Source organism: Microcebus murinus, chromosome 6, assembly GCF_040939455.1.
Source record: "Microcebus murinus isolate Inina chromosome 6, M.murinus_Inina_mat1.0, whole genome shotgun sequence".
Taxonomy (NCBI): Eukaryota; Metazoa; Chordata; class Mammalia; order Primates; family Cheirogaleidae; genus Microcebus; species Microcebus murinus.
This window is the reverse complement of record NC_134109.1, coordinates 39,502,293-39,525,338: the sequence shown is the minus strand read 5'-3', so window position 1 is coordinate 39,525,338 and position 23,046 is coordinate 39,502,293. Positions and strand designations below refer to the sequence as shown.

Below are 23,046 nucleotides of genomic sequence, written 5' to 3'. Positions count from 1 at the left end.
TGACATAACATTCTAGTTGCTGATATGTTAATTATAGTTAATTAAGGCATGTGTAATCATAACTTTAGAGGTGGTCCTTGATCCTGAATCTGAGTTTTGATCTTGGTAGAAAGTTTGCCTAAATGCAATGAGATTTTTCTCTAAATTTATAAATAAAATAGAAAGGCCTGAATGTAATCTCTTTTCTTTATCTCCTCCCCTGCCTTTTTATGCTTTAAAGGGAGTTTACACTGGAAGAGTACTTTCGCTTCGAGAATTATTGATCCAAGTTGGGAAGTTAAATGCTGAAGCTGTTAGAGGTCAGTGGGCCAATCTTTCGTGGGAATTGCTTTATGCCACAAATGATGATGAGGAACGTTACAGTATACAAGCTCATCCACTACTTTTAAGAAACCTTACTATACAAGCGGCAGATCCTCCCCTGGGATATCCAATTTATTCTTCAAAACCTCTCCATATACGTTTGTATTAGAGCCTACTTTGACTTGTGTTGTAATGTCATCAAATTAGGTGTTTATATTTTTCATCATAGAAAAGTTAGCAGTGTGATTCCTGTAACTTCACTGGACTTTTCCCTACCCCATTCAGATGCCTGAGAAAAGCTAAGCTCCTTAAAGTTGATTCTTTTAGACATCTTAATGGTTTAAACATCTTTGTCTAATGTAAAAGTTAGAACAAATTGGCCAATATTTGTGCCCTCTGGATTGTAATAGGCTTTGGTAAATATGATAAAACATTTGTATAATATTAGATAATGATTTTTTAATGTTTTCTTAAATGTGTGATAGGTGAGTTATCTTACAAAAGTCAATAGCTATGTAATTTTTACATGCTTAGAAGATATACATGTCAATGTTTTTAAGTGATGATAGTGGATCCTACTGAAGGTTAACATAATGTATATATATTTATTTGAAATATAATTAGTTTTTATGGCATTTTCAAATGGGCTGTTTTATTTTAACATGGTCTGAATATTTTTATATAACATATTTGTTTTCTTTTCATATATTTCAGATATCTTAAACATTTTTAATAGAATCTTTTCCCTCCTTTCCAGATATCCTTTGAAAATACACATGAAAGGAACAGGGTTCATCCTATTTATCATGTGATTACTCATAGGAAGAGCAATGTTAGGGTGATCTGAGTATGACTGCTAGAGGCCATTCCATAAATTTGACTCCTGCACTTCTCCCAGCTGAAGTTAGTGCTTCTAAAGAATGATTAACCCGTGAGACCACCAGTTACTAGTGTGTTAGGGTATATGAACTAAAGTCAGAGGAGTTGAGAGGAAAATGTTTATAATGTGATCAGAGTGTTATTTTCATTCTCTTCCTGCTTAGGAATTCTTTACAGGTACTTATAAGGGGAATGAACAAAGAATCTGCATCATTTGAGAGAATGAATGAATGAATTTCCTCCACTCCTTACTTACTTTTCAACTAAATCTACAGGAGCCCCCTAGATTGGTAATACAGTAATGCATTCTCTTTAGAAATGACTGAAATTATTTGAAATGTAACCAGTTAGGTTTTTATTATTATTATTATTACTCCATTTATTTAATACGTGGACCATTTCACTCCAGCAATGTTAAAGGGTAACTTTTTGAACTAATTATCAGTTAATGAATTAATGAGATTTATGTGTTAACCTTTTGAGGGGGAGGCGATGTAGTACAGTTACTAAGAAGATAGTTTTATATCTGAGCTCAGATCTCAGGCTCATGATTTACATAATTGCGATTTACTAGCTAGTTTTATATTTTCATGGTCATGTAGGAAAATTTTCTCATGTCATGAAAAACTTTCTAATTATCAATTTTAATGACTGCCTAACATTCCATTGATAGATATAATTTATTGGGCTGTCCCCCAGAATAATGGGAATCTTAAGTTCAGAGATTTTCACTATTATATCAGTGTCAAGCCATGCCTTCCCTTGACCTTGCATCTTCCTCAAACTGCTCTCGTATCTCCATTTCATCCATGGCCAAGTTTCATTAGCTTACCATTCCAATCTGGATTCTATCTACTATTCTCCAAAATAAAAAAAACAGAAAAAAGTTTTCATTAAGGTCACTATTGACCTTCATATTGTCAAACCAGCTGGTCACTTTTATGCTGTTTCCTCACTTGCCCTTTAAGTAGCATTTGGCACATTGACCACTCCTTGAATTACCTTTTGTGTTTTCTTTGGGCTTTCCTGACAGCATACTGTCTTTATTTTCTTTCTGTTTTCCTGGCAACTCCTCAATCACCTTTGCTGCTTTTAGTCTTCTACCTGACCTCTAAATTTTAGAATTTCTCAACAATTGGTTCGAGGCCCCCTCTTCTTATTCTGCATTCACCATCGATAGTTTCATCTGGTTCCAAGACTTAAAATAGCATCAATAAGTTGATGATGATCAAATATATGTACCTAACACAACCTCTCTTCTTGCACTGAACCTATATATCTTACTTTATATTTCTACCTGATATATTTAAAAACTGATCTTACTGTATTTTCCCTAAAACCTACTTTTCTACTTGCAACTTTTAGTAGTGTATAGGTAATTCACATCAACCATTTAACGGAGAACTAGGCAAAACAGTCTTTTTAAATTTGCATAAAGGCATTAGAGAACCAAGACACAGTGAAGAATGACCTCACTAAGATCTAAGGCAGAATGATACTTAGAGTTGAGCTCAACATTTGGGCTTCTTTTGTTCTAGTAGCACATGCCAATTCAGGCAAAAAGTGGTTGAGAATCTAAGAAGCTGAGTAGCCCTTTTGATAGCCGTACTACCAAATTAGAGGGACAAAAATTGGAGTTCATGTCTCTTCAAAGAAGTTGGGTGGTGGGAGAACCCTGACCACATATGAGTTGAACCCTCAAAGACTATATCCTAATTTTAAAAATGAACAAAAAAATGATGTGGTTTGAATCTTCCCACTACCAGAGCAAATGTAAATCTTCTCTGAGCCAATATTTTAAGTTTTTTTTTAATATATATATATAATTTCTCACATTAATGTTGGGCAGTTAACTTAAAATAAGGCATCTGAAAACACACACACACACACACACACACACACACACAAACATCAAAATCCAAGAGAAGCAACAGACAATAGAAGCAGGCCGACAGGGAGCCCAAATAATAGAGTTACTAAAGACAGCCTCTAAAATGATTTACATTTAGTATATTTAAAGATCTAAAACACAAGATTCAGTTTTGGCAATTTAATTTGGCAATCAAAACTATGCAGAAGAAGCAATTGGCAAGTCCCAAATTGAAAAATATGTTAATCAAGTTTAAGAATTGAATGAATGGATTTGATAGAAACTAGATAAGCTGAAGAATTAGTGAAGAAGTTAGTTCAGAAGTAAATATCTGATATGAAAAATGAAGAGACAAAAAAATGGAAGATATAGTTGAAAAGATAAGAGACATGGGATTAACATGAGAAGATCTAACATACTGTAATTGGAATACCAGATGGAGAGGAAGAGACTGTGGCAGAGAACATTTGAGGAAATAACAGATTTTTCCAAATTTTTAAGGGGCATCAGGCCTTGCAAGATCCAAGCATGATAAATAAAAACAAAACTACACCTCAGTACATCATAAGAAAAAATAAAACACAAAAAGGAAATCATAAAAGTAGTCAGAAAGGCATAAAAGACACTAATTTTCAGGGAACAATAATTGCATAAAACTGATAGCTAACTTCTCAACAGAAAATATAGCAACCAGAAATCAACAATGAATTTTCAAATTGCTGAAAGAAAATAACTACAAACTTAGAATACAATACCTACCTTTTCCCCAAAAACAATTCTTCAAGAATGAAGGCAAAGACACTTTTAAACACTTTTAAATTCAATAGCAGATTCCTATTAAAAGAAATAGTGAAGAGTGTTCTTCAAACAGAAAGAAAATAATACCAGAAAAAAGCTTAGGGATAAAGAAATGAACACTAATTTTAAAAGGTAAATAAATGGCTAAATCTAAGTAAATATTTACTATATAAAATAGTTTTGGAGGTTAAAATAAATATAATATTAAAATACGTGAAAATAATAGTATATAAGTTTGGTGCAGGAGTTCTGAGGTCCTTGCATTATCAGAAAGAAGTTAAAAGTACCAGATAATATTAGACTTTGCCATGTCATCTATAGGGTAACCACTAAAAGAACAGCAAAAGCAAAACAAAATCAAGTGTATAACTACTTGTTATACACTTGATAATAGGGGAGGAAAGTGAAATAATAAGGCAAAAAAGGAGAGAAAAAATATAAAACCAGACAGATGGAAATCAAATAGAAGATTAGGAGATTTAAACCTAAATATCTGTTAATTATATTAGGTGTGAATGGATTGAATGCTTCAATTAAATTCAAAGAATATCAAACTGCAAAGAAAGAAAAAAACCCACAAGGTATCTTTTATAAAAAAGAGACATACGTTAAATTTAGGAATACAAAAGGTTGTAAGTAAACAAGAATAGAAAAAGTTACGTATGAAATACAAAAAAAGGGGGGGAAGGGCTTTTGTAGCTAGAGCCGCATCATTCAATGTAGACTTTAAGGTAAAAAGTATTATTAGAGAGACAGTAATGATAAAAGATTTGATTCACCAGGAAAGTTCAACAGTTCTAATTTTTTAACCACTTTGGGACCATGCTCACCAGCCACGAAACCTTGCCCACAGCCGGCACTCATAGTCCGTCCGCACGATAGTTTGTGCTGTGCATTGATGATGAATCTGTTTTGCTCTTGTGTGATGAGGAAAGCTTTAAAGCACTGAAAGCTTGTTTTACTTTACAGGCAGCTTTACTTGTAATGTAAATCAGAATAGGTAACATATACATACATGTTTTCATTATGTTATTTTTAAATGTTCACAATTTTATTTTGATAAATGAAAAATTAGAAAAGTCATATCATGGCTGTCGGCTAAAGTCGCTGCGCGCATTCATCTGTGGCTATCGACTATAGTCCACGCTGGTCCTGAAGTGGTTAATGATCTAGTAATATAGCCTCAAATATTTAAGCAAAAATGAACAGAATTAAAAGGAGAAAAGACAAATCTGCATTCATAGTAGGAGATTTTAATATATCTACCTAACTCAGTAACTGATAGAACAACATACACACCAAATAAGTACATATGTAAAGACTGGAATAAGATTTAAAAACTTAACATAATTGGCATATATAGAACATAATATCCAACAATTGAAAAGTATACACTTTTCAAATGTACATGGAATATTTACCAAAATTGACCATAATCTGGGTCATAAGAACAGAGTATATTCTTTGGCCATCTGCCATTCCCCTACAAATCAATTAATAATTAAAAAGTAGAAAATATAAGTTCAGAAATTAGCATTTCTAAATAACTCACAGATCAAACAAGAAATTACAATGAAAATTTTATATTCAAACTGAATAGTGAAGGGCCATGTCAAAACTTATGGCATACATCCAAAACCATGCTTAAAAGGAAATTTATAGTTTTTCTTTTTTTTTAGAGGCAGGGTCTTGCTGTCACCAGGCCAAAGTGCAGCAGTGTGATCATAGCTCACTGTAACATCAAACTCCTAGGTTCAAGTGATCCTTCCACCTCAGCCTCCTGAGTAGCATAGGTGCGTGCTGCACACCCAGCTAACTTTTTGTGTGTGACCTTGGAAAAGCAACACCTAGTTGCTTTGGGCATCTCTTTCTTCATCTATAAAGGTAGATAATACCGCCTATCTTAGTGGGTTGTTATGAAGAATAAATGAATTAACTAATACTAAGCAAGTATTAGTTAATACTTGTACAGCAAATGGCATATAACAGGTGTTTAATAAGCAACAGCTGCTGAGAGTCCTACCTAATACTGTCTTTTGTACCTGTCAGCTCTAAGAGAGCATTAAGTACCTTGGAGCTGGGTTCATTTCAGGTACTTCTTTATATCTGCTCAGTACCCAGTGCTCTGCTTTGTGTGAAATATTTCCTACATTTACGCTGTTGTGGTTTGAATGTTTTGGTCTCCTCCAAAATTCATGTTGAAACTTAATCTCTAAAGCAACAGTATTAAAAGTTGTGGCCTTTAAGAGGTGATTGAGTCATGAATGGGATTAGGTGTGCTTACAAAGGGTTTAATGGAGGGAGTTCACCCCTCTTGCCCTTCTGTACCATCCACCATGTGAGGACATGGCCTTCCTGCCCTCTGGAGAATGCAGCACCCAGGCTCCATCATGGAAGCAAAGATCAACCCTCACCAGATACCAATCCTGCCGGTGCCTTGATCTTGGAATTCCCAGCTTCAAGAACCATGAGAAATAAATTTGTATTGTTTACAAATTACCAAGTCTGTGGTATTATGTTATAGCAGCACAGACTAAGACATATATTAAATGGATTATTGTAATTCTTTGGTTAGATTTGTTTTAACCTAGATTTTAAACATATATGCTAAAGTATTTTAAAATGTTATTTTATCCAAGAATGTAGTACATGTTAATTCTTTTTTTTTTTTGCAAGATGCATGGCAATCTTTTATTTATTATGTGTGGAAAGTTGTATCTATTAAAAAGTGAAATCACAAATTAGTCTTCAGTTAGTCTTAGTGCATAAGAAAATTGCTGTTTTCAATGTTTTCCATTTCTCTCTCTTGTGACTTAAAAAATGTAGTTCTCCTTTCAGTCATGTTTTGCCTTCCAGGTTTTAAAATAAAAGGAGTCTGCATCCTGTAAAAGAGTGACAAAAACATGAATCAGTACCTCTTGTTTACCCCAGTTTTTGACAATTAAGTCCTTCTGTTTTGAGGAGCTTTATCACTATGATTCACTGTTAAGAATCCCAACAAAACTTGGGCAAATGCTTAAATTAGGATAAAAATCATAGGCAAAATTCTAGCTCTACTTGTCAGTATCCTTAATGGGCTTAGCATCATTCTTCTAACTGGTATAAACAGCATTGGTTAGCATCCACTCATGCCATTTCTTAAATACTGAATTCTCTATTATTACTCTTCTGGATCACTATATCATACTTATACTGATTTGCCTTAATAAATACAAACGATAGGTCAGAGTATGTAGAATTGAAATATTTGGGAGATAACTCTAAAGTACTTGTGAACTTTTAGTATATTTTTTAAAGAATAAAACAAGGCAATTTATAATCCCTATTGTCATGTTTCATTTGGGAAGACATGCATTTACTACTTCTAAAAATCTGCACTAAGAACGGCTAATAATAACGATAACACAAAATTCAGTGTAGCCACTGATCCCTAAAAATGATAAAGATTCATAAAAACAAAGTTCCAGATATACTGTTCCTACCCTGAAGGATAGAAGCAAATTCAAGTATTATCAACAAGTACAATTAGCTTGGGATCAGCTATATTGTCTCTTAACTTAAATGCTTATAAACATATGTCAATAAAGGAATGGATATATACAATAGAAAATAATGGGGGAGGAGTAAAGAGGCAGGAAGGAGAGAGTGGAGTAAAAAATAGAAGGAACAATTTTTTAAAGTTTCTATGGTTTTGTGTAAAGAACGAGGTATTATGTCCCAAAAATGGTATTGAGAAATGAGAAGATGCGCAGTTTATTATAAAAAAGAGCACTAAAGCATAAGACCATATAATCAATATTTAAGAGAGTGGTAGGAAGAAAAAGACCATGATATTTTAGAAAAGGCTAGATATAATCAGATGCTAGATATTATATAAACAAAACAACCTACATATGGACGTTTCTGAAGAATAACTGCAATGGGACGAAATTATCTAGTCCCTGGTTTCTCCCCTCTGAAAAAATTATTTCTATAATGTATTTTTTCTCTGCCTTATTATCTAAATCACTGAGAATGTGAATTGGTACAGACATTATGGAAAACAATATGGAAGTTCCTCAAAAAATTAAAAATAGAATTTCCACACGATCCAGCAATTCCACTTATGGGTATATATTCAAAGGAAATAAAATAAGTATCTTGTAGAGATATGTGCACTCTCAGATTCATTTCAGCATTATTCGCAATAGCCAAGATACAGAAACAACCCAAGTGTCCACTGATGGATAAATGGATAATTACATATATATGTAACAGCTGTTTATATAAAATTACATATAATGTATATATATATACACACATATAATGGAATATTATTGAGCCATAAAAAGATTGACATCCTGCAATTTGTGACAACAGGGTGAACCTGGAAGACATCATGCTAAGTGAAATAAGCAAGATACAGAAAGACAAATACGGTATAGTTTCACTTATGTGGAATCTAAAAAAGTCAAACTCACAGAAGCAGAGTAGAATGGTTATTGCCAGGGGCTGGAAGATGGGGGAAATGGGGAGATGTTGGTCAAAGGGTACAAACTTTCAGTTATAAGATGAATAACTTACATTATTATGGAATAAATTCGAGGGATCTAACATATAGCATGGTGATTATAGTTAATGATATTATATCGTATATTTGAAATTTGATAAGAAAGATTTTAAGTGTTCTCACCATACAAAAAAAGGTAAATATGTAAGGTGTTGGGTGTAGTAATTAACTTGATTGTGGTAATCATTTTTAATGTGTATGTACATCAAATCATCACATCGTATACCTTAAACATATACAACTTTTATTTATGAATTATAAGAAAATCTTTGATCTTTACTATATGTAATCTGAATATTTTGCTACTATCTACTCATGATGAAAAAGGGAAAAAAAGCACAACAGCTAATGCTTACAATATTCCAGGTTGTGTTTTAAGTGTTTTCCATATATTATACTCATGTAATCCTCATAACAATCCTATGGCTCGGTACTATCTTCATCATTAATCTCTATTTTATAGATAGGAGGATTGAGTGATTGAGAAGTAGTTTGCTTAGGTCATGGGGCGAGTATGGGGTAGAGCTGGGTTGTGAACCCAAGTTGCCTTGCACCAGGCTCCATGCTCTTCACCAGGATGCTGTGCTATGCTAGTAAGGTGGACTTTTCTTGACAACTCTTATCTATCACTGGGCACAAAGCCACTGTATCAGCTGTCCACCACATTTAAAACTCAGCTGTAATCTTTACTGAAGCTCTACCTTTAAAAGCTCTACCTTTAAAACACTACCAAGTCCCAACATTACCACAACACTTATAAGTGACTTAGCCTAAAACAAACTGGTCCACATTACAACTTGGTAGCAAATGAAAAGCCCCCTTCATGATTTTTCAAGCTCTGGATGTTGTAGTGTATTATGAAACTCTTTCATAATCGTTTAAGTCTCTTTAAGCATTTTGTTGTGTTTTGTTTTTTCCTTTTTTTCCCCTAATTCATTTTCACTGTCCTGCAAAAAATTGGAATAAAGTAAATGTCTAACAATTAGTGGATTACTTAAATATTGGCAAGTTATATAATGATACATACAGTATGATCCTGTTTAATAATTACAATTCTTTTTTATATATAAATCCCTGTTGACTGATTTCTAAAAAAAAGTAGTAACAACAAAGTATGAAAGACCATCCGCAGCAATAACCTTTCTTTGCATTATCATATCCTATAATTTTTGCTTTAACTCATTACATTTCCTGTACTGTTTATACATTAACCTCTTAATGGTTACAATTTTCTCAGAAATAGTTAACATTCCCTCTAATTGGTATAAGAATAAGCACTGAGAGAATGAGTCATCAACGTATTTCCTTAGGAGCACAAGCAGAGTACTTCAGGAAGGAGGTAAAAGCAACCAGTACCACACACTGCATGCATGCATGCATCTAAGAGTGCAATAAGTGCTTCGGCAATCTTTGATTTGGTTTTACCTCAAAGAAAACTTATTTCTCTAAAACTAGTAATAATTTATAGTAAACCAACAGATGATACACAGAGACAGAATACTTCTTTTTTTTTTTTTTGTATATCATGAGATTGGTGGAGAGCTAGTAAAAAAGATTTTTAAGCACTGGAAAATTCTATACTTTCCTGCAAAATTGATACATATTATTAAGAAATATATAAATTAGTCTTACCATACCACTCTGAAAGTTCTCGATCCTTTTCTTTCCTAACTTGCTGGTTATCCACCAGGCCCAGGTTGGCATGTATTGCCACAAATAGGGCATTAACAAAAAGGGCTGATGTGCAATCCAGACTTCTTTCAAATCATTGGCCATGGTGATTAACATCAGCCGCACACAACGACTGGTTGCCATCTTGTAGGACTGGTCTCCATAACTGCCTGGAGACGACTTAGAAAATGTAAAAATTAAGTCAATGCTGAATATTTATCCAAGTTATTTCATAGAACTTTTAAGCTGGAAAGAACCCAAAAGCCATCTAGTTGAGGGGCTCCTTTAGTGGGGCCTCATGCCCATAGGAGTCCACCCCATAGGTACTAATGGAGGTTAGTAAATTATTTTTAATATTAATATTTCAGAAAGCCTAACAGAAATCATACACTTACTAGATAAGATTGTGTAAGTTAAAAGATGAAAGTTCTTTGCTTTTAATTAGAATTTCACCATCATAATGTGCTTAATTTTAATTATATTATTACTTTGATAACAAAAATCAAATTATTAAGACATGCATTTAGCAAATGAAATTCCATAAAACATGTAGCCCATGGGTATGAAATGGAGAAAGAAGATAAAGGGTTTCTTGGTAGTGAAAAAAATCTATTACATAATAGTGGTCACATAATAGTGGACTACTTATCAGTGGTATCTTAACAATTTTATTAGACTTTATTAAAACTGGATGCAAAGCACTATCAGTGAACCTTAACAATTTTCACAGTGCCACGAGTTAAGTTTTATGAATAACTCACACAAAAGCAATCGTAACACAAAAACCCTGATATATAGTGATACAACACCATTATATAACTAGTAAAGCATTCAAATTATTCTCAATTAGAAATTTTTACCTTTGTAACATCTTCAGTTAGGGCATTCTTCACAATATCTGATTGCACAGGTCCCGGGCAAATGTTAGAGACTATTATACCTGGGCATGTGTTGTCAAGTTCAGTTCGGAGGCCATTAAAAAAACCCTAATGGACCAAAATAAAGGAAAAAAAAACAAATAGAATTAAATATAGACATATAAATCATGATTTACCAAAATATATTCTAATATGCCTGAATAAAAGACAAGTAGTGTAATTGTGCAAGCTTATTAGGCATTTTTAACTGTACGGCTGGAAGTAATCTAGAACAGACATTCTCAGCTCTTCCCAGGTACAAATGGTTCACCCCCTTTGGTAGTGATGGCTCTTGCCATCAATGATTTTTATGGTAGGCACACATTAGATAAGTGGAAAAACCATCCCCAAAGATTCTGGTATACCCTCCCAGCCTCCTGATACCAGTCTTCATCTCCCCACTCCAAAAGGGGTGCATGTTCTCCACTGAGAATCACTGAAGTTGGGTTTCTCTTTATTCCCCAAAGTGGTCAAAACTGCCAATGTTAGGTGCAAAGGGAAGCAAGAGATTAGTATTTAATAGAAACTATCACAGACAATTCGATTTTTTCCATTTATACTATTATTTTAACAGAATGAATTAGTTTCAGCAAACATCTTTTTTGGGTAATAAGAGAGTAGTACATGGCTCATTAAAAATGTAATACGATTGCTTTCATAAAACAAACTAGACCTCTAGACCAGGGGTGTTCAAACTTTTTAAACAGGGGGCCAGTTCACTGTCCTTCAGACTGTTGGAGAGTGCGCACTGTGGGCCCAGGACGAGTGGGCTGCTAAGCAGGACAGGCAGTGGCGGCAAAAACACCCAGAGGGCCGGATAAATGTGCTAGGCGGCCCGTATGTGGCCCATGGGCCGTAGTTTGAGGACGCCTGCTCTAGACTTAAAGATACTGGCCATTTCTAAAGCAATGGGGAATAAACAGAAATCTACTTCCCCTAAATCTTCTTTTCCTAAATTAGGAAATGTTTCAAGACGATGTTGTTATAAGGCTGGGTTATCATAGAGCCTTAGCAGCTAACCCACAGTACATTTGTATATGATCTGACGTTAGCAGCCCTTAAATGCTGACCTAACAAACACAGGACCTATGAGGGTTCATGCTTAGAGACTGACACAGTGCAGAAATGGACTGAATAAAATGCTTGCTTGATAAATGAATGGAAAACTCCCATACCTTTAACCTTCTGCCCCTCTATAGCAAAAGAGGAGAGAGGACACCAAGCAAGCCAATATATTAGACACCAAAACCTCTCATTGTTTGAAATCACATCTAACTTCAGTGATAAACAAGTTTGCTGTGTAGCTTGCTGAGATTTAAGGAAATGTGCTGTTCAAAAAGAGCTTCCTGGGGCAGGTGCAGTGGCTCATGCCTGTAATCCTAGCACTCTGGGAGGCCAAGACGGGAGGATGGCTCAAGGTCAGGAGTTCGAGATCAGCCTGAGCAAGAGCGAGACCCTGTCTCTACTAAAAAAATAGAAAGAAATTAGCTGGACAACTAAAACTATATAGAAAAAATTAGCCAGGCATGGTGGCGCATACCTGTAGTCCCAGCTACTCAGGAGGCTGAGGCAGAAGGTTGCTTGAGCTCAGGACTTTGAGGTTGCTGTGGGCTAGGCTGACATCATGGCACTCTAGCCTGAGCAACAGAGCGAGACTCTGTCTCCAAGAAAAAAAAAAAAAGAGCTTCCTGGTCTCCAGATTCCAGTTTAACTACTGGGATAACTAAGTAGAGTCTCAACCTGCCACATTTTATCAGAGATCAAATACAATATTAAAACAGTGATTCTTGGAGAGCAGGCCAGATAGCTCATCTGTGTTTTATTAAAAGCATCCTGTGGGTCTAAAGATTCTTGGCATCAAACAGATAGGGTGGCCGCCCTCCCTCATTGGCCTGCCTGAGGTTTGACTGATAGCCCACTTATAAATACAAGGAAATCATCAGTGTAACAGTCTACTATATTGCTCTCTGCAGCTGTGTGCTCTTCACAGCAGCAAGAGGATGTCCTAAAGAACCAAAGCTTCAAATTTTCATGAAACTTTCATGACTGTGCAGCTAATGCATCTCATCATTTCAACAGTGAAACATTCTACTTTAACTTTTGACAGCATTACATATAAATTCTGTGCCTCCTTTAATCATTCTCCTCCTATTGGCTTTATGATTTCTTCGTACCCATGCTTAAGCCAACATTAAAAATGCATTCATTTCTAATATTTATAGCTCATAAGACATGCAGCCCAAATCAAGCTTTTCTCCTAGCCTCTGCCTTGACTAGACTTTCTTCTTCCAATGAAACCAGAGTGAACAGTCAATGCTGTTCTCAGTAGGGATATGAGGCTCAGGACTGATCATCCAGTGGGCAGTACCTATTTCTGACATGCATATATAATTAGACCAAGTTAAATAAACACCAAGACAAGAGAGAAGGAAAAAAAGTCACAGAAATAGGGAGAAAAAGTACATCCTTAAGTACATGTAGAAGGAAGGAGGAACAGCCCCTCAATTTGCCATAGAGATTTGGTGGGACTAAGGATGAGCTAAAGGGTGACATGTTGACTAGATGATACACTCCTTGAGAGTGGAGAACATATCTTACCATCTTCACATCCCCAAGATCTGTTGCAGTACATGTGCTCAATACACATTTGTTAGAAGCATGTGTGGCTCAAGTCTTTTTTAGCATCTACTGGGGACGTCCTCTACCAGAGGTCTCCTTGGGTCTCTCTGTCTCCCCACATCACTGCCCAGTTCCAGTGACCTCACACAGTGATGGCCATATCTCTCACACACACACGTAGGTCAGTCCTGTCGGAGTTGAGTTCAAGCAGCCTTACCTGAAGAGCATGCTTGCTGGCAGAATATCCAGTGGAAAGCGGTGCAGATAAGATACCCATGAAGCTATTCACAGTAACAATCTTTCCTTGCTTCCTCTCGATCATGTGAGGCAGGACACACTTTGTCAAGGATATCGTCCCTAAGTAGTTAAGCTCTATTAGTTCCTTGTAGACATCCATGCTGGTATCCACACACAAAGAACGCTGAGTTCTTCCACCATTGTTGACCAGAATGTCGATCTAGTTAAATAAAACCAGAAAAGGGGCACTTTGGGGATGTCCTGGATTGACAGATCCAGGACCTTTGTGGATGGATTGATAGAATTCCTAAGGATAGACGGTTATACTGTTAACTAGAAGAATCAACAGACAGTGGTAGATTTCCAGAAGTCAGAAATTAAAAAGATATAATAAAATAAAATGAAAACCAGAATTCACCTATGGAAATTAAAATCTCATTTTAGGTGACTTTTTATGGAAGATAATAATTGCCATAAAAATAAAAGCAAACGTGAATTTTCCCTGTTGTTTCACACATAGGAATCAGTACTTGTTAAGGTATAAAAGTAACAATTACATAAAGCCAAAGATTCAGATATTAACAGGCCCAATTCACAGTACTGATCTCATTGCCTGGGCCCCGTTTGCCTAAAACCCCTTCAATGATAGCACCAAACAGAGGAAAGTCTCTTTTGCAGTTACTTCAAAGCAAGGCTGTATCAATATAAAATGCTACTTACTCTCCCAAACTCCTGGAGAACAGTTTTGGTAGCCGCTTCATGGGAACTTCTGTCAGTCAGGTCAAGGGGCAAAACGAGTATATCTTTTTCTTTTAGATTTCCATTCTCTAAATAAAGACAAAAATTAGTGTGGAAGTCATGCCATAGGTCAATAAAGCTCTTAGATACTCCCCTTAAAACCCACCCTACCTCAGGAGTTGGCAATGAACTCATTTCTGGGTGGCCCTGTGCAGGTTCCTCCCAGTGATTAGGAGGGCTAGGAGGAATACAGCAACATCTTATGAAACAGAAAGCTGGCTGGCTTCACAGGAAGGGGAATGGCACACTTCAACTAGAATATATGCAGTCTAACTTTAGAACAGACTCTGGCAGAAATCAAGATTATACTATAAGCTAAAAAAAAAAAAAACAGCAAAAATTGTAGAGCAATTTAGAAGTACAGAGGTACATTTGTGTTAGGCTCACAAAGTATTGTTGCTGTGCTACACACATTTAAAAAAACAACAATTTGTGCTTAAAATCAGTAAGAAGCTCAGAGTACTATAGTCAAATGTCATAGAGAAACTTCTCTCCAGAGGCTAAGGATTCCAGGAGGTAAACAAGAAAAAGGACACACTCCTGAAACTCCCAACCAAGAAACATGTTGAGCTGTAATGAGGACTTTGTGTTCATCACAAGAGCTAAAATTAATTTTCCTGGACTCTAACCTTGAAATTCAAGTAATACCAGTAATAAAAACAAGCAAATATAGAAAATATTAGCGATATAAAGGCTTCATGGGCAAAAGAAGTTAATTGTGAAACATCAACCATATTAAAACAAAGGTCAAAGTTTGTATCAATGATCTGAAACATAAAAAGAAAGCGATCAGCCTCCCGCCAGGTAACAAATGCTGACATGGTTCATCTACTCTGCTAGAGCAGGACTTGCAAGTCACAGCAGTAGGGGAACAACTTCCACAAGAAGTGGCCCAGTACAAAAACACAAGAGATCTTTGCAAGCAATATCCTGGAAGAGGCCTTGTGGCCCAGCTGAGTGCTGCTATAGCAACTCATTTCTAGGTGGTCAGCTCAATCAGTTAAAGAAAGATTTTTTAAAATGACAGGTAGAAACATGACTCCCCCAAAATGGCCTTTTGGGAAACTCAAAATTATCTCATTTAAGGACTAAATGTCCCATGAGAAAGAATACCTTTATTACTAGAGGCTGCTTTCAGTGTGAACATTACACAAAAACTCAAAAATATGAACACTGTTGCCCTTTATAGGACTATGAAAGATATTACCTCGAGTTGCATTTTTTAAACCTAATTCCATTCCTGTTTTTTTTATCCTAAGTAACAAAAATCTTATTCCATCCCATCTGACTTTAATATCTGACATTTTAGCAAAATGAGTCAGGATCCTTCCTAATTAAAATTCTATGGTTAAGACACAAGATGTTCTTTCTCTAAGACAAAAATAAGTCAGCTGGTCACTAGAAATCCACCAGTATATGAGAGAATTGGTGTTTACTCCCTATGCCAAGAGTCAGTGCAAGAAATGAGAGTAAAGGTGGCAGAAAAGGAGAAGAAAAAGGCAAGGGCAGCTAATTAAGACAAGAAGAGGAAGAGGGTCTTGGGCAAAGCGCTTGGAATGTCTGGAGCCAGGGTGCACTCCCCAGGAAAACTGCACTCTTCTCTCTAAAAGTTCCAAAATTGTATTTGAGTATGGAATCCGATTCATTTCTAGGAAGCACCACTGCTGTTTAAGATTTGCTTACCCAGGCATCTTCTTTTCACCCTTTCCAGCTCAGGCACCCTTCGGGCAGACAATACAAGAGAAACTCCTAGTTTAGACAACTGGAAAGCCAGCTCCTCTCCAATTCCACTCGAGGCTCCAGTCACCCACACCACCATATCCGTCAGCTCCCATTCTGGGGAGGAAGGAGGAGGGACAGATGGGAAAAAAATAGGCTGTGGATTACACTAAATCAAAGATAAGCTGAATTAGGCTAAATCAAAAGATTAGCAAAAAACAAAATATTTTAAATAATAACACTAAATATGAAGATATAATATGAGGAGCTTAAAAATTTAAATATCCTAAGGAAACATCTCCATCTTAATTTTTTTAAAAAAAGCATGAACACAAACCATATTGTAACAATTATTAACACGGTATTTTTGTGCTCTAGAACCTTGGTGAGTTTTCTAGGCATTATTTTAAAGGTTAACCTTATAACTCCATAGTTTCATACCAATGCTCTACTTGTCTGTGTATTTGATAAAGAAAAGTAAGGCTAAGTCAATTGAAAGTCATTCTCCAGACTCACTTTCCTTTTCCATTAAATGAAGGATTCAGATTAGATGACTGCTAAAGGTCCTATCCAGTTTTCAATTTTTTTTTTTTTTTTTTTTTTAGACAGTGTCTCACTCTGTTGCTGGGCTGGACTGCAGTGGCATCATCATAACTCACTACAACCTCAAACTCCTGGGCTTCAGCAATCCTCCTACCTCAGCCTCCCAAGTAGCTGGGACTACAGGCATTCACCACCACACTGGGCTAAATTTCCTATTTCTTGTAAAGACAGGGTCTTGCTCTTGCTCAGGCTGGTGTCCAACTCCTCGCCTCAAGCAATCCTCCTGCCCTGCACAGCATGAGCCACTGTGCCCAGCCAGGACTTTTAAAGTGATATTTTCCCCATTTGCCAATCATATCTACTGCCTATCAGCTAAAGGACATTTTGTAAAAGTTCTCCCCAAATGCCTGAGCTTTCACCATCTTAGGAGAATCTAGAAATTTACACAAGAGGAAATTGCTGTGCTCTGCTTGGCCAATTATGTTCCTGTTAAAGACTATAAAAATGTAACGGTACTAAAGCAATGACAAGTGGCTCGTTCTACTTTTGTCCAATGAAAAACTTATTTGCACTCCAGGATATGATATCCAGTCTATCCGAACCCATAAAGTCACTGTTGTGCACAGTTCCTATGTGCCTTATTTATAAAAATACATGTTATTTATCAAAAATAACAAACTATCACTTTATATCACATTTCTGATTTTAGATCAGAAAAGTTACTATCAGGAAATGATTATACTGTCTTAGTCAAACAGTCCTAAATCCTAACTGTGGTATGAACATTACCAGCTCTGGAGACTGCCAGGGTCCAGATTTCGACTTCATCAATCACACACAGCACTGAATACTCCCATGTGAGAATTCAGTGCCTTAATTTCCCAGAACTGGAAATGCGATAATAAAACACCCCTGATAGGACTGTTGAGAGAAATGAGTTAACAACATGGAAAGCCCTCAGAGCATTATCTGGCATATACTCAGTGATTAATAAACGTCAACTATAATTATTGCTAAAATTATTTTACAAATGGACTTTATAGCAGCAAAACATAAAATATTCACTTAATGATATGTGTGTTCTAATTTCTCCAGCCAGGGCAATGGGGTTACTAATTCTAATGGCTTAACTTTTTTTCGTTACTTCTTATGTGCTTAACACATTACCTATTAAATTCCTCACAAAAACCTTATGAAATAGATATTATTATCTGTTTTACAGAAAAGGAAATAGATTTAGAGAGATTAGTTTACCCCCAGCAAACTACCCCCAGTAGTTCCAGCTACTCAGGAGGCTGAAGCAGGAGGATAGCTTAAGCCTAGCAGTTCAAGGCCAGCCTGGGGGATAGCAAGACCCCTGACCCTAAGGGAAAAAAAAATTTTTTAAAAAGCCACAATCACCCTCACTAGACTGTAAATTCCATTAAGGCTGCGACACTGTCTACCTTGTTCTTTGTTGTAACCTCAGTGTCTAGCACAGAGACTGGAATACAGAAAGGACCCCGTAAATAACTGTTAAATAAACACCCAAGAACCCTGGCAGAGCTGGGATACAAACCTGGGTATATCTAGCTCCAAAGCCCACACTGTCCACTATCCTATGGTGCATATTTAAATATGATGAATATTTTAAAACCCAACTGTTTCTTAGACTTTTGAAAAAATACAATTTGTCTTCAGGGAAAAGGTTTCTTGTCAATATCTCAACTAAAGATAAAAACATCTCCACTACTATGTCCAGACTATAATGCTTTCCTGTCTTATAATGTACTTTTGTGAGATGGCACAATTAAGCAAGCTTCCTATGGACTTTATCAGGAACAACAGAAGGTATATTCAGATAATCATTTACTCATTCATTGACTACTCATTATCCCAAAGTTCTGCAATATTCTGACTCTAGGAACCACAGCCTAGAGCTAACAAAGATTTCTCTATTTTTACACCAATAAGCAAATATTATTTAAAACCAACAATGAAAACTTTAGTACAATCACAGTTCTGGCACCCTTCTTCCCACCCTGGAGAAGAAAACTTTTTTATTTAGCACCAATTTTTGTTTCCCACTTCCACAGAAGCTGGCATATACAACGGCCTCCTTTAAAGAGTCTTTGAAAGCAGAGTCTTAGAGTTGCAAAGAAACTAACAGTTCAACCCCCAGCCCAGTTTGAGAATTTTCCCCTCAAGACATTGACTAGTCTCTATGCAGTTCTCTCACAGAAAGAGGAAGCTAGTTATCTGGAAACTCCCGTTCCTTTTTTGGACAAATCTAATCACTCACGGGTTCTTGCTTATACTGATGTGATATGCCTTTAAATTCTACCCACCAGCAGCTGTTGGCAGCAGTTCTGCCTTCTGGTAACAGAAAGAAATCAAACCTTTCACTTGACAATCCCTCACAGCTGTTAGGGAAGACAGTGTTATGTCCTAAGTCCTCTCATCTCTTGCTTCTCTAAAGCTAAATAAACCCGTCCAATTTCGGCTCCCTTCCCTCAAATGACATGGCATCAGGTTTCCTCGCCCTTCTGTTCACACCCCTCTGCACCGCTCGAATTGGCCACTGTTCCTACTGAAAGGAGCTGGCCAGGGAAGGACACAGGATTCAGCAGAGTCTGGACCGTGCAGAGCAGGGTGAGATGATGTCATCACTTCCCTTGTCCCCTGCAAAGTAAGTCTGTGAGGGCCGAGACTGTGGTGGGCTCAGTCACTGCTGGGTCCCCAGAGGCCAGCACATACAAGCAGGTATTCATTCAGGAGACAACTGTTGTTTGCAGTTGTTGCTTCAGACACTAAACACCTACAGATGCAGCCCCGGCTTGTATAATCTTTTCTGGCAGCCACTTCACAGCTGACTCACATGGAGGTTGCTGTCAACCATAACCTGAGTTTTCTTCACATGTGCTGCTGTTGAAATTTTTCCTACTCTAGACTTATGCCATGGATTTTTCTGGACCATTTTTTTTTTTTTTTTTTGAGACAGAGTCTCACTTTGTTGCCCAGGCTAGAGTGAGTGCCGTGGCGTCAGCCTGGCTCACAGCAACCTCAATCTCCGGGGCTCAGCGATCCTACTGCCTCAGCCTCCCGAGTAGCTGGGACTACAGGCATGTGCCACCATGCCCGGCTAATTTTTTGTATATATATTTTTAGTTGGTCAATTAATTTATTTCTATTTTTGGTAGAGACGGGGTCTCGCTCAGGCTGGTTTCGAACTCCTGACCTTGAGCAATCCGCCCGCCTCGGCCTCCCAAAGTGCTAGGATTACAGGCGTGAGCCACCGCGCCCAGCCTATTTTTAATATCTAAAATTAGTCACCCTTAAATTTCACCACGTAAGATCTATGCTTGGAAATGCAGAGAATTTCCCTAGAGGATGCAGAAGAGGCAGGAAGTGGTGGTTGCCTCCAGAGAGTCATACTAGGTGCCTGGGGGACAAGGGTAGGAGAAAGCCTTTCTTTTAACTGTGTATCGTTCTGTATTTTTAAATTGTGTATTACATAAGGACGTTGTCCATACTTTAAAATGACAAGAAATAATTAACCATCAAGGAGGATACTTTTTTTTTTCCTTTTTTCATCTTGACACTTGCCTATCTTTCTAGCCTGAAATGTTTTGGGAATCTGAGTCTGTTTCCAAGTTCCTTTCATCTTTTTTTCTTTATCATTCCCCACCTCCACCAGGAGTCTTTTTAAACATTTTTTTCCCTAAAATTCCCCCATGAAATTTTAATTCCACAGATATACTGTATATCCATTTATGTACTATACATATATCTATCTGTGCTTTATACATAAAAAGAGTTCTACAAAGCTTACTCCTTAGTTAATGTAGGTATAAGAATGACTAAACTTAAAATTAAGTGAAAAGTTAAATTACAATTTAAAAGCTATTAACATCTAACTTTATAACTATTTGCTGAATGACTTAATGTGACTTAAACAGTAATGCATTAACTTATATATGCAAATTTGCAATTATATTACTACATAATAATAGCAATGTAATTAAATTTAAAATCCTTCACACTGAATTTTCCAACAAAAGTAAAACCATTGAAAAAATTAAATGAATTTCTTAAAATTATTTTTTAATGATCTTTAACTTTTAACTTTTGCTTGGTATGAGAAAATAACTTTTAACTTACTAGTTTAGAGATATTCATTTAGATATTGTCAACATTTTTCCTTTTTAGCACTCAACATAATTTGATGGGTTTAATAACTTGTAGAATTAAATAATAATTTATAAGCTATTTTTATTTAATTCTCCAAGTCCAAGTTAACACAAAAAGCACTGAGGATCAAACACAACATCTACAAGGCAACCAATGGCAACCAATAGGCATGGCCATTCCACCTGTTGAGATGGAGAAATCCATCAAGAGAAAGTCCTATGGTTAATAAGGTTGCATGGTATTTGGGATTCTTACTTAAAAAAAGAGAAAGTCCACCCGTCACAGTCTTCTATTTGCCAGTTTTGTAGAGCTAATGTTGCATATATGTTCCATATATGCAAATACATATGATGTATTTTCCATGAACTCAATGTCACTGCTGCACATGTTATACCCAAGAAGAAACAGAGAAATGAAATACTTTATAGTAAGATTTTGTCTGGTAGGGTTGAGCTTTGGAAGGGGCACAAACCACTGCACTATTGGATTTTTTTTTTCAGTCCTGCAGTACCAATTTTTACCTCTTTGAGATGGATATCACCACCAGCCCTCACCCTCCCACCCTCACATCCCCTTACCCTGTCCACTTAGGAAACATGGTCTGTCTTCTGAGCATGACTTCCAAGCAAACCTCACCATATGCTTTGAGTATTTTCATACTTGAAACTTGGCCTAGGGAAACCACACTTAGCCCAGTTCTTAAAGATCCAAGGGTATAGGTCTGGGCAGGTCATTTAGCATCGCTGAGCATCAGTTTCCCTATCTGGAAAATAAGACTAATAATGCCTACTTTGTAAGAGTTGTTGTTATAAAGGTTAGAGATTATGTGTGTAGAGTACCAAGCACACAGCCTACCCAGCACACAGAAGATGTTTAGGAAATAAACATATATTATCAACAAATGTGAAGCAAGGCACAGATAAAAGTGGGACAGGCAGAATGACCTTTAGCATACTAATAATGATCTTGCTCCAGGCAAAATGCCAATTCAGTTCTTTCCAGTGTTATACTTTCATACTAATGAGTAGGTAGGTGGGTGACACCGTATATCTCGGATTTTATTTCAAAACTCCAGGACAGTGAGAAGTGGAGGATAAACAATTTCAGGAAGTAGGAAGACCGAGCCTGCAGTCCTTACAAAAGGAGGCTCCCTGACAAACGCAGGGGGACGCTGTTTTCTCAAAGTGGCGTCCTCCGACACTACGCCAGAATCCCGGTTAAGAAGTCAGGAGTCCAGAGGGCGTCCCGCCCATTCCAGCGCTCTCTTACAGTCGGGTAAGCCCCGGAGAGGGTTCGACCAGGACAGACGACGAAAGGGACAGAATAGCTTCCTTGATTAACCCCGTCCTCTCCTCCCGACCCACAGCCCCTGGGAAAGACACAGCCTTCCCGCCGCCGGGAAGCTCCACCGAAGCAGGAGGGACCCGGGACGACCGCAGAGCCAGGGGAGATCAGGACGCGCCTCGGCCGCTCCAAGCCCGGCCTCCACCTCGGGAGGGGCCGCGGCGGGTCCTCACCTGGGCGTCGCCCCTGCCACTCGGCCCACAGCAGCGCCAGGTCGCCGTCAGCCCGCAGGAAGCGCAGCAGCTGCACCAGCAGCAGGAGCGGCGCGCACAGCGCCAGCAGCCAGAGCACCAGCTCCCAGCTCATCGCGGCCACGCACGCCCCGCGCCGCCACAGCAACACGGTCTGCGCCCGGGCCGCGCCCCAGCCGCGCCGCCGCCCGGCCCGCCCCGAGCAGCGCCGCCGGGCTCCGCCCAGAGAGCGGCGGGAAGGAGGGGCCGCCCGGGCACGCCCAGATCCACGCCTGCGCCACGGCGGCCGCCTCAGGACCGCCCGGCCCTGCGAGTCCGGGCGCCCACGCCCTGGGGCGCCCAACCGGGCTTGGGTTGGGGCCGCACAGCTGCACGCGTCTCGCTCGCTTGTGCGCCTAACAGAGGGTCGCAGGAGGAACAAAAGGCTTGGATGACTTA

The 23,046-nt window shown here is 37.7% G+C and overlaps 2 protein-coding genes across 3 annotated transcripts in view; one reads left to right on the top strand and one right to left on the bottom strand.

The window, feature by feature from the left end:
- Positions 1 to 6,616, top strand: part of PCNX4 (pecanex 4) — a 35,959-nt gene extending 29,343 nt beyond the window's left edge. For both annotated transcript variants that reach the window (XM_076003996.1, XM_012785679.3), the window contains one exon: positions 221 to 6,616. In XM_076003996.1, coding sequence (XP_075860111.1) covers positions 221 to 472 — 252 coding nt within the window. In that variant the 3' untranslated portion in view covers positions 473 to 6,616. The remainder of the gene's footprint in view (positions 1 to 220) is intronic.
- On the bottom strand, positions 6,507 to 22,829 carry DHRS7 (dehydrogenase/reductase 7). Its single transcript, XM_012785683.3, has 7 exons — positions 22,591 to 22,829; positions 16,325 to 16,477; positions 14,564 to 14,670; positions 13,824 to 14,063; positions 10,931 to 11,056; positions 10,032 to 10,250; positions 6,507 to 6,732 (listed from the first exon to the last, which is right to left on the bottom strand). The coding sequence occupies exons 1-7, from the start codon at positions 22,721 to 22,723 to the stop codon at positions 6,685 to 6,687; spliced, it is 1,026 nt and encodes a 341-aa protein (XP_012641137.1). The 5' UTR covers positions 22,724 to 22,829; the 3' UTR covers positions 6,507 to 6,684.
- Between the last annotated feature and the right edge of the window lie 217 nt (positions 22,830 to 23,046).